We start from the raw sequence: 14,871 nt of genomic DNA, 5'->3' as shown, positions 1-14,871 counted from the left end.
GTACTACGGTGAATTCTGTGCCACCGAGGCTGTTTGTAGAGCGTGTCAAGAGCAGGACCCAAAGGCCACGTCCCAGGGTTGTGTTTTGGGGTGCTGAGCACCCCCAGCACTGCCAGGGTCGCCCCAGCCGAGGTTTCCTGATGAGGGCTGGGGCCAGCGGAGATGCCCTTCCCAAAGGCAGGATGGGTTTGTTTATGGGGCAACTTTTATCTGCACAAGCAGCCCTCGGGCGGGCAGCAGGGATGTGGCTCTGTCCGGGTCTGTCCTTATCGCCAGCCGCCATCGGAAGGGAATGTAAACACAGATGGATGGGGTGGAAATGCCGCGGCACAGCGACATCCTCACTGGGATGGGGTCCATCGTCATCCCGTCCTTGCCGGGGCTGCGGTGCGGTCCCCAGGCCCCCACGGCAGGGCTGGGGTGCAGAGAGGGCCGGGGATGAGCCTTCCCACGCGGGGGCCACACCGACAGGAGGTGATGGATGGGGCAGGATGAAAGCTGCCAGCCCAGCAGGCAGGAGTTTATCCTTCCCTCGGGTCATTTGCTTCCCGTCTCAGCAAAGCTCCCCGTAATCGCGGTCCAGTCGGGACTGCTGGGAGTGGGGCCGGTGATGGAGCTGCCCCTGCTGCCATCCCCCGGGGCTGCTCTCAAAGGGGCATTTCACGACTCACAAAACACATTTTCTTCCCCAGGACCTGCCAGCAGAGTGAGTCCTTCCCCAAAAGCCGCCCCTGCTCAGCTCCCGGTGATTCACACCAGGTCAGAAGCAAGGACAGCGCTGGTGGAGAGACGGACACCTCGGAGAGCCACTTCTGCTCCCGATTTAGAAGGCAATAATGCGATAACTTTGTATCACATGAGGATGACGAAGGGCTTTCCAGCCCATGGAACGGGCAGCAGATAAAATGCCCTGGAGAGGAACACGCTGTAACCAGAGGGTGCTGGCAGTGTGGCTGGAGAACTCCCGGTGCCCCTTCCCTGCCTGCAGGCAGCTCCCGAGCAGCTGGAGCTCCTGTCCGGGGACAGGAGTGTCCCTGTCGCTGTCCCGTGTCCAGCAGGCCCTGGGATGGTGGCACCGCGGCAGGGCTGGCCCTGCTCTGCCGCAGGATGTGCCCTCAAACCCTGACCTTCCCCCGGTCCTTGACCCCACATCGGTCCGTCCTCCAGCAGGAGGAGGAGGAGGAAATGGCCGTGGCTGCCTCTCTGGGTTGGGGGTCACTGCTGATGTCATTCCATGCCGGAAATGTTCTTTTCCTTCCCCAGTGCCCACTGATCGATTCAGCAGCTGGCACAGGGCGAGGGCTGCCTGCCTGGCACCACAGCGCTCCTTAGGGGTCCCACAGCGCTCCTTAGGGGGTCCCACAGCGCTCCTTAGGGGTCCCACAGCCTGCCTGGCACCGCAGCCATCCATAGGGGTCCCAGAGCCCTCCTTAGGGGTCCCAGAGCCTGCCAGGGGCACCACAGCCATCCTTAGGGGTCCCACAGCGCTCCTTAGGGGTCCCACAGCCTGCCTGGCACCGCAGCCATCCATAGGGGTCCCAGAGCCCTCCTTAGGGGTCCCAGAGCCTGCCAGGGGCACCACAGCCATCCTTAGGGGTCCCACAGCGCTCCTTAGGGGTCCCACAGCCTGCCTGGCACCACAGCTCTCCTTAGGGGTCCCACAGCGCTCCTTAGGGGTCCCAGAGCCCTCCTTAGGGGTCCCACAGCCCTCCTTAGGGGGTCCCACAACCTGCCAGGGGCACCACAGCCATCCTTAGGGGTCCCACAGCCTGCCAGGGGCACCACACACCTCATTAGGGGTCCCAGAGCCTGCCTGGGGCTCCACAGCCCTCCTTAGGGGTCCCAGAGCCTGCCGGGGGTCCCGCAGGACCTTGGGGGGCAGAACCACCCCTGCCCATATCCCACCCTGGCAGGACACCGCTGCCCGGGACACCGGAGCGCTGCCCTGCAGAAAGCGCTCCGAGCTCCGCCGGGGACCCCAGGGCGGGACCGCAGCTCCGCGGGGACCGGGCCGGTCCCGCCGAGGGTCCCGAGCCGTGCGCGGCTGCCGAGCTCCATCTGTCGGAGCCCCGGGATGGTTCCCGCAGGCCGGGCTGGCCGTGTCCCACCGAGCCCGGAGCAGGAGGAGCAGCCCCAAGCCCCGGAGCGGGGACGGGCACTGCCACAGCCCCGGTGACCCCGCGGTGCTGCGGCACAGGCGGGGCGCTGCCGAAACACCGCTGGCATCCGCTGGAAGCCAGCCTGGCTCCCGGAATCCCGGCCCTCAGCAGCTGTCAGCACCGGCCCGGTGTCCGGTGAGGGTCAGCAGAGCCCCGTGGCCGCGGCTGGGGGAGCAGCGAGGGATGAAGGGCTTTTTCCAGAGGGTACTCGTGAGCAGGGTGCTCCCCAGGATGCTTCATCCCTGGATCCCTCAGCCTCCCCCTGCCCAGCCCGGGGGTCCCGCCCAGCCGACCTCCGCTCCAGCTTCTCTTTAAATCTTTTCTTTATTAAAGTATTGAGACAAACCCTATTTTTCCACAACTTCGGGCAGCCCCAGGCACACGGCGTGGGGGGCGCCGGGCCCGTGTGTGGCCCCCGGTTCCTCCCGCGTTTGTTCCCGGCCCCTCGGGGGGGCGAGGCCATTTGGGATGGGGGCTTGTGGCCCAGCCGGGCGGACATCTGTCCCTGCAGCGTTCCCACCGGGACCACCCGCACCTCCCGGCCGGGGGAGGGCACGGAGGTGCAGCGGGGACTCTGCGGGGTCCCCCCGTGGCGAAGGGCCCGCGGCACCGGGAAACGCCACCCCAGAATCCGGAGGAACAGGTCGGGGGTGCCCCGGGAGGTAAAAGGGGAGAAAAAGGTGGAAAAATACGGGGGAAAAAAGGGGCAAAAGGGGACCCGTGGGGGGGGGTCCCACCCAGACCCCGCCCATTTCCCGATAAGCCCCGCCCCCTCCAGCTAAACCACGCCCACTCTCAGTGATAAACAACGCCCAGTCCCGCTGCTAAACCACGCCCACTCTCCGTGATAAACCACGCCCAGTCCTGCTGCTAAACCACGCCCACTTCCGTGATAAACCACGCCCACTCTCCGTGATAAACCACGCCCAGTCCCGCTGCTAAACCACGCCCACTCTCCGTGATAAACCACGCCCAGTCCTGCTGCTAAACCACGCCCACTTCCGTGATAAACCACGCCCACTCTCCGTGATAAACCACGCCCACTATCCGTGCTAAACCACGCCCACACAGTGTATGCAAATCAAACCCCGCCCATTCCCGGCCCCGCCCCGGTCCCGTGCCCGCGGCGGAAGGGGCGTGGCCCGGGCCGGAAGCGGCGGCGGCGGCGGCAGCGCCGGTCCCGGTCCCGGTCCCGACATGTCGGGCCGCTGCTGCCAGGGGCAGACGCCCAGTCGCGACATCCCGGGCCCCGGCAAGTGCCTCGCCCTGCCCGACGGGGCCCCGCTGCCGCCCGGCGACTACAGCACCACGCCGGGGGGCACCGTGTTCGGGACCACGCCGGGCGGTGAGCGCCGGGCCGGGCGGCGGGGCCGGGCTGGGGACAGCGGGGAGGCCTGGGAGGCTGGGCTGGGCTGGAGCCGGCGTTTGCGGGGCAGGGGAACGCTCCCCTTCTGTCCCGGGAGGAGGACGACGAGCCCCGCCGGTCCCGGGGCTCGGTGCCGGTTCGGGGGACCGGGACACCGGGACCGACCCTGCCCCGGTGTCCGTGCTGGGGAACGCGGCAGCGCCTCGGGAGCTCGCAGGGAGCAGCTTCCCCATGGTTACTGATTAATTCTAACCTCTAATATTTGCTGTTTTCTCTGGCAGTCAGCAAACCCTGGGGCCTTTTCCTTCATTTCTGTTCCCAAATTGCTCCAGGTTCTGGAGGCTCTGCTGCTGCAAACACGCCCTGGGCTGGTTCCCTCTGGCTGCTGCGGGCTCCTGAGCTGCCAGGACAGCAGTCTGGAGGGATTTGAGCCCTTGTAGGAGTAACAGTGATTGTGCTCTGGGTGCCTCTATCGGGGTTTTGTGTCCCCAGCTCCCCCTTGGGGGTTCATTTTTGGCCGCACTTCCAGGGTTCCCCAGGCTCAGGGTGGGGAATTGCAGCGGGCTCTGCTGCCCCTGAGCCGGACCTTGATGTTTGTTCCACTCCTTGTGGGATTTACCCCCGATGCAATTTTCCAATCGCTGCATCCCGGAGGGATGGATGGATGTGAGCAGCGGGGTGGGGAAGCCAAAAAAACAAACTGTGGGAGGGGATGGAGGGATTGTTATCCCTCGGATGTACCGCAGGATTCCAGGGGTTAAAACCGGGAGAGAAGGGGAAGTGGCACTGCTGACTCACCGGAGCGCAGAAAAGCCGAGGTTTGGCCGTGTTTTGGCCGAGTGTTCCCTCCCCCGAGAGCAGCAAATGCTGAAGGCTCCAGCAGCAGCTGCAGGAACCGTGGCGAGGTGTGGGAGCAGGAATGAGCAATTAGCGGTGTGCGCTAATGAGCCCTCGGGGGCTGCCAGCCCGGTGTCCCCGGGGAGTTCCCGAGCCGGGAGGGAGGAGAAGCTGGGACAGGTTTGTGGCTGGGATGGTGACACCGTGATCTGCCCGGGGACACCGGGATCTGCCCAGGGACACCGGGATCTGCCCGGCGACACCCTGAGCTGCCCGGGGACACCGGGATCTGCCCGGTGACACCCTGAGCTGCCCAGGGACACCCTGAGCTGCTCAGGGACACCGTGAGCTGCCCGGGGACACCGTGAGCTGCCCGGTGACACCCTGAGCTGCTCGGGGACACTGTGATCTATCCGGTGACACTGTGATCTATCCGGTGACACTGTGATCTGCCCGGTGACACTGTGATCTATCCGGTGACACCGTGAGCTGCCCGGTGACACCGTGAGCTGCCCAGTGACACCGTGAGCTGCCCGGTGACACCGGGATCTGCCCGGTGACACCGGGATCTGCCCGGTGACACCGTGAGCTGCCCGGTGACACTGTGATCTGCCCGGTGACACTGTGATCTGCCCGGTGACACTGTGATCTGCCCGGTGACACCCTGAGCTGCCCGGTGACACTGTGATCTATCCGGTGACACTGTGATCTGCCCGGTGACACCGTGATCTGCCCGGGGACACCCTGAGCTGCCCGGTGACACCGTGAGCTGCCCGGTGACACTGTGATCTATCCGGTGACACCGTGAGCTGCCCGGTGACACCGTGATCTGCCCGGGGACACCGTGATCTGCCCGGGGACACCCTGAGCTGCCCGGTGACACCGTGAGCTGCCCGGTGACACCGTGATCTGCCCGGTGACACCATGATCTGCCCGGGGACACCGTGATCTGCCCGGTGACACCGTGAGCTGCCCGGGGACACCAGGATCTGCCCGGTGACACTGTGATCTATCCGGTGACACTGTGATCTGCCCGGTGACACTGTGATCTATCTGGTGACACTGTGATCTGCCCGGTGACACTGTGATCTATCTGGTGACACCGTGAGCTGCCCAGTGACACCGTGAGCTGCCCGGTGACACTGTGATCTGCCCGGTGACACTGTGATCTGCCCGGTGACACTGTGATCTATCCGGTGACACCCTGATCTATCCGGTGACACCCTGAGCTGCTCAGCCCTGCTGAAGGGAGGGAATATTCCCAGCTGCTGCAGGACACACGGGGCTGTGTGTCTGCCTTGCAGGGAGAAGAGCATCCCGTGGTGCCTGGGTTTTCCTGTTCAATACACCCTGACAGCAGCGGGGAGCTGTTGGTAGCACAGCTCTGGTCGTGTGGAGGAGCCTGTGTGACAGCCCAGGCTGGCTGTCCTGCCCAGCCTGTCCTGCTCCAGCTCCCCTGGCTTTCAGGAGCTCTGGGCTGTTGGAGGAAGGTGGAAGCTCCGTGCTCCCGGTGCTGGTACACGAGCTGCAGTTCCAGGAATCCCTGTCCTCCTCCCTGAGCTTCCCAGGAATTTAACACCCCTCTCCCAGCCAGCTGACTGTTGGGTTGGATCCTCCTCCCAAAACAACTCCAGTTCAGAATCGTTAGTGAAGAGTTTTTCAGTGTTTTGAGAATTCCTCAGCAGAACTTCGCTGGAATACAGCACCCAGCCATGTTATTTTATGTATTTATTTTATATTTATAGTGTTCAGACCAAAGGGAGTTGTTTGTTCCAGGACAGATGGTGGCAGGAGCTGTTTGCCCACACGTGTGTACTTTAGTTAACGCTTTTGGGGAGGGCACAAGGATGAGTTCCGTTCCCTCTGGCTGGAACAGGAGCAGAGCAGGACATCCCTGATCCAGAGAGGTGTGCAGCCTCCTGTTGAGAAGCAAACACTCTTTTCCAGCACTTGCTGGGTTAAGGCTCTGGGCTGTTTGGAGGGATCACTTTTGTGCCTGTGGTTTTTGAGCTTTTTCCATGAAATTCCTTTATAAGGAACAGGGTGTTCAGTGGTGTTCCTAGAAATCCGTGCCTGGAGGCTCAGCGTGGTAGGCTGGAGCTGGGTGGTTCCTGGTTAACCCTCAGAGCATCAACCATCTGTGTAAGCCTCGAGCAAGATGTGTGTAAGCTCTGCTCTGCCAAGGGAGGTGTCTGTGCAGGAATTCCTGCTGGGCAGCGCTTAGAGAGACCCAGCCCTGCCATGTCCTGTGCCCTGCTCTGTGCCCACCTCCAGCTTCCAGCTCCAGTTCTGGTCACGAGTGGAAATGGAATTTGATTTTCTGTTTGCTTGGTGAGCAGGAATTCCTGCTGGGCAGCACTCAGAGGGACCCAGCCCTGCCATGTCCTGTGCCCTGGTTTGTGCCTGCTTCCAGCTTCCAGCCCCAGTTCTGGTCACGAGTGGAAATGGAATTTGATTTTCTGTTTGCTTGGTGAGCTGGTGTCACCTTGAGTGAGGTGGACAGAGCTGGATCTGCTGCTTCCAGCCCCTGTCTGGGGTTTGGAGCCCTGTGCTGCCTCTGGCAGTGTTTGGGTACCTGATGTCTCACCTTTAGTGGCAGGTACGGTGTCAGTGCACCTGGAATTGTGGCAGGGTAATCCAGACCCAGCAGTGAAGTGCTGCATCACAGTTACCACTTAAATATCCAAGCCCTGAGTGTTTTGGGTTGCAAGGGACCTTCAGGGTGGTGGAGTTGCCTGGGCAGGGAGGGCTGACCGTGTTGCTGTCCCCCCTCAGGTACCAGGATTATTTATGACCGTAAGTTCTTGATGGAATGCCGCAATTCTCCGGTTGCCAAAACGCCCCCCTCCGACCTTCCGGACATTCCAGGCGTTACCAGCCCCAGCGTGGAGGAGCTGAAGCTTGAAAACCACCATGTCCAAAGCTGTGAGGAGAAAGTGAGCGCAGGTAAATGCAGGCAACAAAAATCCCCAACAGCCTGTGAGGTGCACTGCTGATTCCTAGAAACTGCAGAGCTGGAGTGGAGCCAGGAGATTCCCAGGAACTGTGCTCAATTCTCCAGTAACTTCTTGGAAAGTCAGAGTGGGCTCAGTGTCACAGGGTAACGAGGTTCTGGCAGTTGTTTGATCCTGCTCTGGGCCCCAGCAATGTGACTTCTGCAGTTATTGGGTGTAATGGGATATAATTCCCATTGATTCAGCATTTGGGAAGCTGCTGTTGGATTAGGAGCCCTGTGGAGAGCAGAGCAGAGGGGCAGCTGCTGCTGCCTCTCCCTGAGCTGGCCGTGCTGCAGCTGCTTGGAGTTTCAAGTTACAATTCAGAGCAGGATTTACTTGGGTTTTTAATATCAGCCTGAGTTGTAAATTCTGCCTGCCTGTTTCTGACCCCGTTTTGTGACAGGGACACTTCACTGAGGCCCTGCTGTGGCAACCTGAGCCAAAGTTGCCCCTGAAGAATTATTTTTAAAGTTATTTGAGGTTGTTTCTTGAAGCAACCTGAGCCTACTAAGTGCAAGTATTTATCTTCTCTCTAAAAATAAAGATCTGAATGCTCTTGTGTGCTCCCTCCAAGTAGAATCTCTCCAGAGTCAGGGTTTCCTCGTGCCTGACACGTTTTGTGACCTGAGGTGGCTCACTGGACTCCCTGGCACCCTGAAATGCAGTCTGGCTGCTGGGCTGTGGCTGTCCCAGAGAATCCCTGTCCTCAGGAGCAGCTCCTGGCTGCCCTGTGGTTCCTGCCAGGCTGTGGGAGCAGCCCTTGGGGTGATGAGTGTGAAATGTGCCTCAGTGTGGTTCTTTACATTCCTTGTTACAAGGAAATCCGGGGGTAAGAATAAATCATTTAAAGGGCATTTTCTCTACCTCCACTCTCATGTGTCTGAGGGAGATCCCCCAGTGCTGACACCTTGACCAGAGCTTCACAAGATGATTTTCACACCAGCCCTGATGCCTGAATTCAGACTTTAAACCCAAACTACCCCATTTCTGAAGGAAAGCTGCCAGATTCACTAAAATCCGTGGTATTTAATGTGGAACTCAGGACTGAGCTGTGCTTTTGTCCCTCCCACAGGTGAGGAAGAGCAGTTCGACATGGACATCTAACGCTCCTGCCCGGAGAGTGCTGATCCAGTGAAGCACCAGGACTTGCCTTGAGGATTCCCACCAGCCAGGCTTACAGCAGCCCATGCCTTGAGTGCCTTCCTGCTCCTGGGAAGGGCAGATTCCCACAGGAGAGCAGAGCAGGTCCTGTTCCAGGGGCCGGGGCTCGGGATGCTGGAGGAGACACTCTCCCCCTTGGTTTCGGTTCCAGTTTTATGCTTTTGTTAATCATTTTAATACTGTAACAGTTACAGAAATGCAATATAAGGGAGAAATAAAAATCATGTGGAGTCTCCTGGTGTGGAGATGAATGCAATAAATGTGGCTTCTGTCCCTTATTCCAGCAAGAAAGTGCCGACCTGAGGCATTAAAATGGTGCCCCCTGTGCTGCTGGGCCTGGGCCAAACTTCCCTGCTCCCACCTGGTCCCCAGGGGAAGTTTTGGTCTGCCAAATCTGCCTCCAGAACAGTGACAAAAACTGTCCCCTGAGACCTTCCAGAAGGTTCTGTCACAAGTTGTGTTCTCTTGCCTGCCTCAAGGGCCAGGCTAAGGCTGCAGGTGGGAATATTTGGGATTAGTTCACCTGGAGGGTTCCTGACTGAGCTGCCTTCTGCCCTGCCAGGGAGAGGAAGGACTCTCCAGCTTCTCCACTGCAATTCTTTCTTTCTGGCATGTGCTTGCCTGAGTTTGTGATCCACGGTGAAATTTCCGTGCTGCTTCTCTTTTTCATCATGTGGTGGGCAGGGAGAAGAGCTTTGAGGGAGAGGGCTTCACAGGGAAGGTTAGAAACAGAATACCTGGGTTTGAGACAGGGATTTTCATCAGAGAAGGTTAATTCTGCTGCAGGAAGGTTCAGTTTGGGTCCCCAGAAGAAATATCTTCATTTTTAGCCTCAGTGAGGTTTGATAAGTGTATGTAAGGCACATTGCTGTGTTACTGCTGGGGGGTGGAGGCATCTCAGAGGAGGAAAATCCTTATGGGGCACTGGAAGCCTGAACTTCAGACTTCCCAAACCACAAGGAGTGTCTGTGCAAATCAGGTTTGGGAGATAGCATTTAAATATCTGCTAATGAAGCTCAGTGGTGACATTATGATATGCAAACCCTCAATAAAGAACAACAGAACAAAGCAATTGCTGCAGATAAACCTGCATTTCTCTAAGATAAGATTTAAGGGTTTCTCTGAAGCCTTAATGGGAACAAATCCAAATTTATTGCCTTCAGGTGTGACTTTATCAGTCTCAGCTGCTCCAGTTAGGTTCTGAAGATGGTTTAGAGAGGAGCTGCTGCAGCTGGGAATGACTTTTTCCTGTGCTAAATTTGTGGTTTTGTTTTAAAATGGCACTGCTGGACTGTGGTGCAGCTGCAGTTTTTGGTTCAGCAAAATTTCCCGTGTTGATGGTAATTTCCCCAAAGTTCCCCTGTTCAGGGAAGACTGAAATAGCCACGACAGGCTGGGTAGGGTTTGCAGGGACTGGATCCCTGCACTTGTGCTGGGGCTCATTCTGCTCTGCCCTAACCAGAATGTTAGGAATTCCATGGATAATTCCCTGCTGTGGGTTTACAGTGGAAGGGTTGGATTGATGGAAGCCTTGATGAGCAGCTTTCCTGGACAGGAATCCTCAGCAGGATCTGGTGTCACCCTCCCCTGAGCTGTGTCTGGGCAGTGTCCCTCTGTGTCACCCAGGACTGTGCTTTCAGTGGGACACAGGGTGCTGGTGGCCCTGGGATGCCCCAAAGGTGCTGTCCCCAAGCTGAGGGTTGCACATCCAGGCAGTTTGGGGAGAAATGAGCTGATTTCAGCTCAACCACCCGTGCCTGCTGCAGGAGCCGTGCGGTGCTGGGCTTTGGTGTCAGTACAAAAGCGGCTGCGTGGTTTTGGGGGTGGCAGGTATTGCAGGTAATGCTCCTAAATGCCATTCCCTCCCACCTGCAGGAGAGGTAACACGTGCTGGAGGTGTTAAGCACTTTGTCTGTGTCCCCGCAGCTTGGGCAGCTTTGCATTGGTATCTGCTGCTTATGCAGATCTGCGGCAGCATCAAAGCACCAGGTGCATCTGACACTGATGGTTCAGAGGGAGGGAGGAAACGCGTGAAACACCTGGCCAGGTGTGAGCAGGGGTCCTGCTGGGTTCTCGGTTCTGCAGGGCCCTGGGGACATGAGGAGCGTTGTGGGGGGCAGAGAACAGTGACCAAAGCAGTGGATGTGATGAGGTGATGGGGACATCTGCTCTGCTGCAATTTGTCCTAAGCCCGTTCCTTAAACCTTTTCACCCGTGCTGTGGGACCAAGTGGTCTCAGCATCCCGTTGCTCTGGTCCTTCCCTCCCTTCCCTCCCTCCCTTCCAGCCCAGCTGCTGCATCCTTCAGCCAGACAGTTTTAGATCCGTCTCTTGGTGCATTCACGTTTGCAGCTCCCCAAACTTCCCTGAGCCTTGCAAGGAGCAGCTCAGCATTCCAGGGCACATCCCTGCTTCCCCAGCGGGGGTTCCCCACCCGACACTCGCACTCCCAGGCCGAGGAGCTGCTTTTTGCACAGGCTGAGCCCAGTTGTGCACAGTGGGAGGGAGGAAGGGAGGGAGGCAGTCGTGGGTGGCTGAGGCACAGCTGGGATGCTCCAGGGAGGTCTTAGGACAAGTTGGCTTTGTCGTTGCATTTCCCATCCCAGCCCCTTTTTGTCTCAAGCAGGCAGAGCAGCACACACACGGTGTCCCTGTGTCTTGCCCCACATCTGTGTGTCCTGCTCTGTGTCCCAGTCACGGGACAAACGCCACCTGCCCGGCCCGGCTCCTGCTCTAATTTGTACAAATATCACTCTCGGCCTGTGATAAGCCCCCTCAGTCTGTTTGTTCTTGCTTTTCCCTTTTTATGTGTCTAAAGTAATCATTGCCTGCAGTCCCCCTGGCCAAGCCAGCCCTTTCCAGAGCAGAACCTGCCCGCTCCCCCCAGCTCTGGGATGCTGAAGGGGCTCAGGCAGGACCCCGTGACAGGACTGGGGCTGTCCCCCACTTTGTCCTGCGTGTCTGGGCTCCCTGTGTCCCCCAGCCGATGGAGATTGGGGCAGGAGCGGGGTCAGAGCTCTCCCTGCTCAGTTCAGGTCCTCCCTCACACCCCGAGCCTGGCAGAGCTCGGCTCGCCAGCAGATCCTTGCCTGAACCCGACTTTATTGTCACTGTCCACACTTTGATGTTTTCCTTACAGCCCTGGAATCCCAGCCTTTATTTTTCCACCCTGCTCTTCCCAGGGAACGGCTGCTGCCTCCCCCTGCCCCGCCACAACTTTTGAACCCGCTGCTGGATTCCAAGCAGGCGTGACGGAGGGGCAGAGATGGCAGAGATACAGAGCTCGGGGGGGCTCTGGGGGCTCTGGGGGAGTGAATCCTCCTGCTTTGGAGCCGTTTGTGAGCAGGAGTAACGAAACTGCGGAGAAAGAGGCAAAATAATGTAATTTTACATCACCCGGAGCGCAGATGTGCAGGTTCCTGCTTTGCCTCCTGCCGGGGGTCAGCCCCGCGCCCCCGGCCCAGCCTTGACAGCTGCTGCAAATGACCCTCGAATGCCGGGCCAGGGGCGGTGTGAAAGCTGCTGGAATATGGAAGCGGCCCCGGGGAGGCTCTGCTGGGGCGGGGGAGCAGCAGACACGCTTTGTTTATCCGCCGGCCGGGATGTGGATTGGGGATAATCAGGCTGGGCTGGATGTGGAGTCGGGGCTGCTGCTGGGGAGGGGCGGGATGGGGGTGGCCCTTGTCCCGTCCTGCGCGGTTCCGCCCGTGCCCGCTGCTGCTGGGGACACCGGGAGCTCCCCACGCGTGTGTCCGGTCCGTGGAGGCGGCTGTGAACCGCGGCTGCAGCTCGGTCACACCCGGGGACTGAGCCTCGCTGCCCTGCGGGAGGACACGCTCGGGACCCCGCGCATCGCCCCCAGCCCCATCGCCCCTCCCGATGGGTGACCCAAAGGAGTTGTCAGCACCACATGGCTTAGAATTCACTGCTCTTACAGGGCACGGCCCTTCCCTTAGCTCCGGGGGGTTAATAAGGAGGAAAAATCCCTTCAGCCTCCCCTCCCACGCCTGCAGGTGCCTCCCTTGCTCCCTCCCTCATCAGGATGGGAACAGCTTCGTCCTTATCTCACGTGAGCTTTGGAGTTTTCGAGCATCCTTTGCACTCCTGGAGGGACCCCCTTGCTCTGGTAGCTTCAGGAGCAGCCAGAGTCCACCTGCCCTCACACCCTGGCAGACCATCAACAGCAAAACTCAGCAGAGTCCAGTGGGCACTTTTAATATATATAATTTATTGATGAATTGTACAGCTGTGACCTTTTCGTACCACCCCATCCAGCGAGGGGGAAAAGGCTTGAGCAGAGCTGTGGTTACTTGTTTGTAACAGCTGCCCACCTGGATCTGCCAGCTGGGGCTCTGGACGCTGGGCAATACATTAACTTGTCTGAGTTGCAATAGAAATCTGATCGTTTTAATAGACATATAATAGAAGTCTTAGGAGAAATGCCTAAACCCTAGGGGAGATGGAAAATCCCAGTGGTGTGGATGCTCAGCATGGCCAGACACTGGAGCTGCAGGGTCCTGACAACCTGTGGTTCCTGGTGATTCTCATGTCTGGGAGAAGCAGCATTGCCTGAGCCATGTCATGGCAGGGAACAACGCTGCTGTGCCCCAGTCCTGCCCCTCAGCTCTGCCTCTGTCCCAGACAGCTGCCAGCTCCTGTAAACACAGCACGAGGCACCCACAGCTCCAGAGCTGCTCCTCTCACAGGGAGGTGCCTGGTGGCCTTTTCCACGTGGAGCCCGGATCCAGCCAGGCACTGTGGCCGTGCAGCGCTGCAGAACTGCCGGGCACCCGATCCTCCCCAGCTCCGGCCAGGGCTGTGCCAGCCCCCAGGAGCGCGGCCTTCAGAGACACCCTGCTCTGTGCAGTGCTCCTGGCTCGGGTGGCTGTTCCTCGGGGCACTTCTGGGCACAGATGTGCACCTTCCTGGCAGGGAGCAGGGTGGCCTCAGTTGCAGCCACACTCCTCGATGATCATGTCCTCGTGGTGGCGGACAACGATTTCACCCTTCTCGTAGTAGAGCATGGAGAGGGGGCTCATCTTGACTGGGGAGCAGGCGGGACACGGCACCTGGTTGGGCTTGTAGAGCTGCAGCAAACTCTGTGGGAGACACGGGAAGGGCAGAACATTCCTGTGCTGCGGGCAGGGGGTGTGGGGGGCGTGGGGGATGCAGGGGATGCAGGGGCAGCATCCCCTCTTACCTGTATGTAGGCGTGGTTGGTGGGCTTGAAGGTCTCGTCCACGGGTGAGGGGCATAGCCCTTCACAGCGGTAGGCGTTGTACTTCTTGGGGTAAACGATCCAGCTTCCCCAGCCCGTCTGCTCAAAATCCACCATCATGTCCACCCTCCTGCACAGGGCCCTGCCGTGGTCCCGCGGGACGGCCGCGGCAGCGTCGCTCGCTTTGATCCTTTGCCTCTCCATCCTGTTCCTGCGCTGCCGGCGCTGCCCCGCGACCCGCGCCCCCCCGTCACGCATGATGTACTTGGAGGTCTCCGCGGTCCTGATGAGGCTGTGGTCTCCCGGAGACTTGTCTTTGGAAAAGACGAGCAGCAGGACTCTGTCTGCCACGTCCTGGGGCAGCGCCGGGTCCCCGTGGCCGGTGTCTGTCAGGGCAGCGCTGGCCGGGGCAGCAGACCCGCTCAGCTCCCACTGCTCCCTTCCCGTGGGTCTGCGGTGCCCAGAGACCGCGGCTTGGTGCAGCCAGGACCGCAGCAGGTTGGTGACCTCAAAGACCTTCCAGGAGGCCTGGGTGGCAGAGGGGCTGTCAGCCACGGTGCCCAGGAAGAGCTGGTGGGTGCAGGTCCCCTCTCCCCGGCACCTGCGCCGCTGGCTGTGGTAGATGTCCAGGGACACGTTGTGGGCACGGGAGAGGCCGGGCAGGCGGACACGGAGCTGAGCCAGGTTCACCTCCTGGCTGCTGGACAGGGAGGACATGTCGAAGGAGAGCGCCCAGCGGGAGCCGTTCTGCAGAGAGCCTGAAAGCCAAGGGCACGGTGAGGGGACGTGGTGCCAGAGCTGGGGGTACGGTGCCCTCGCCCACTGCCGGGGAACCATCCCTGCCGGGGGAGCCTGAGGGCCGGGAGAAAGCAGCTGGATCCACCTGAGAGCCAGCGAGAGCCTCAGGCAGGGCTGGGAACAGGGAACAGGGATGCTCGGGACTGTGGGGATCCCTGGACCGGGTTTTATAGGAACCGTGCAGGTCCCGGGGATGGTGCTGGTCCCAGGACAGGGGAGCTCGGGGACAGTGGCAGTCCTGGAAAGAGGGACAGTGCTGATCCCGGAGACAGGGCTGCCCGGGACCGGTGCCCGTCCTGGGAATAGTGCGGGTCCCAGGACAGGGATGTTCGGGGAC

The 14,871-nt window shown here is 59.8% G+C and overlaps 2 protein-coding genes across 2 annotated transcripts; one reads left to right on the top strand and one right to left on the bottom strand.

The window, feature by feature from the left end:
- The first annotated feature begins 3,287 nt into the window (after positions 1–3,287).
- Positions 3,288–8,779, top strand: EIF4EBP1 (eukaryotic translation initiation factor 4E binding protein 1). The gene is made up of 3 exons (XM_058859338.1): positions 3,288–3,504; positions 7,138–7,308; positions 8,431–8,779. Exons 1-3 carry the CDS (start codon positions 3,357–3,359, stop codon positions 8,460–8,462), a joined length of 351 nt encoding a protein of 116 aa, XP_058715321.1. The 5' UTR covers positions 3,288–3,356; the 3' UTR covers positions 8,463–8,779.
- Positions 8,780–12,786: 4,007 nt separating this feature from the next.
- NODAL (nodal growth differentiation factor) lies at positions 12,787–14,480 on the bottom strand. The gene is made up of 2 exons (XM_058859345.1): positions 13,719–14,480; positions 12,787–13,617 (listed from the first exon to the last, which is right to left on the bottom strand). Exons 1-2 carry the CDS (start codon positions 14,451–14,453, stop codon positions 13,465–13,467), a joined length of 888 nt encoding a protein of 295 aa, XP_058715328.1. The 5' UTR covers positions 14,454–14,480; the 3' UTR covers positions 12,787–13,464.
- Positions 14,481–14,871: the final 391 nt, after the last annotated feature.

Source organism: Poecile atricapillus, chromosome 29, assembly GCF_030490865.1.
Source record: "Poecile atricapillus isolate bPoeAtr1 chromosome 29, bPoeAtr1.hap1, whole genome shotgun sequence".
In the NCBI taxonomy this organism is placed as follows: Eukaryota; Metazoa; Chordata; class Aves; order Passeriformes; family Paridae; genus Poecile; species Poecile atricapillus.
Note: the sequence above shows the minus strand (reverse complement) of the source record. Positions and strands in the feature narration are given on the sequence as shown.

Bases quoted from the DNA above. Each gene is read 5' to 3' on its own strand.
- EIF4EBP1 (XM_058859338.1), top strand. From the start codon at position 3,357: ATGTCGGGCCGCTGCTGCCAGGGGCAGACGCCCAGTCGCGACATCCCG. The intron at 3,505-7,137 runs GTGAGCGCCGGG...GTCCCCCCTCAG, and splicing joins GTTCGGGACCACGCCGGGCG to GTACCAGGATTATTTATGAC. The intron at 7,309-8,430 runs GTAAATGCAGGC...TCCCTCCCACAG, and splicing joins TGAGGAGAAAGTGAGCGCAG to GTGAGGAAGAGCAGTTCGAC.
- NODAL (XM_058859345.1), bottom strand. From the start codon at position 14,453: ATGTCCTCCCTGTCCAGCAGCCAGGAGGTGAACCTGGCTCAGCTCCGT. The intron at 13,618-13,718 runs GTAAGAGGGGAT...TGTCTCCCACAG, and splicing joins CCAACCACGCCTACATACAG to AGTTTGCTGCAGCTCTACAA.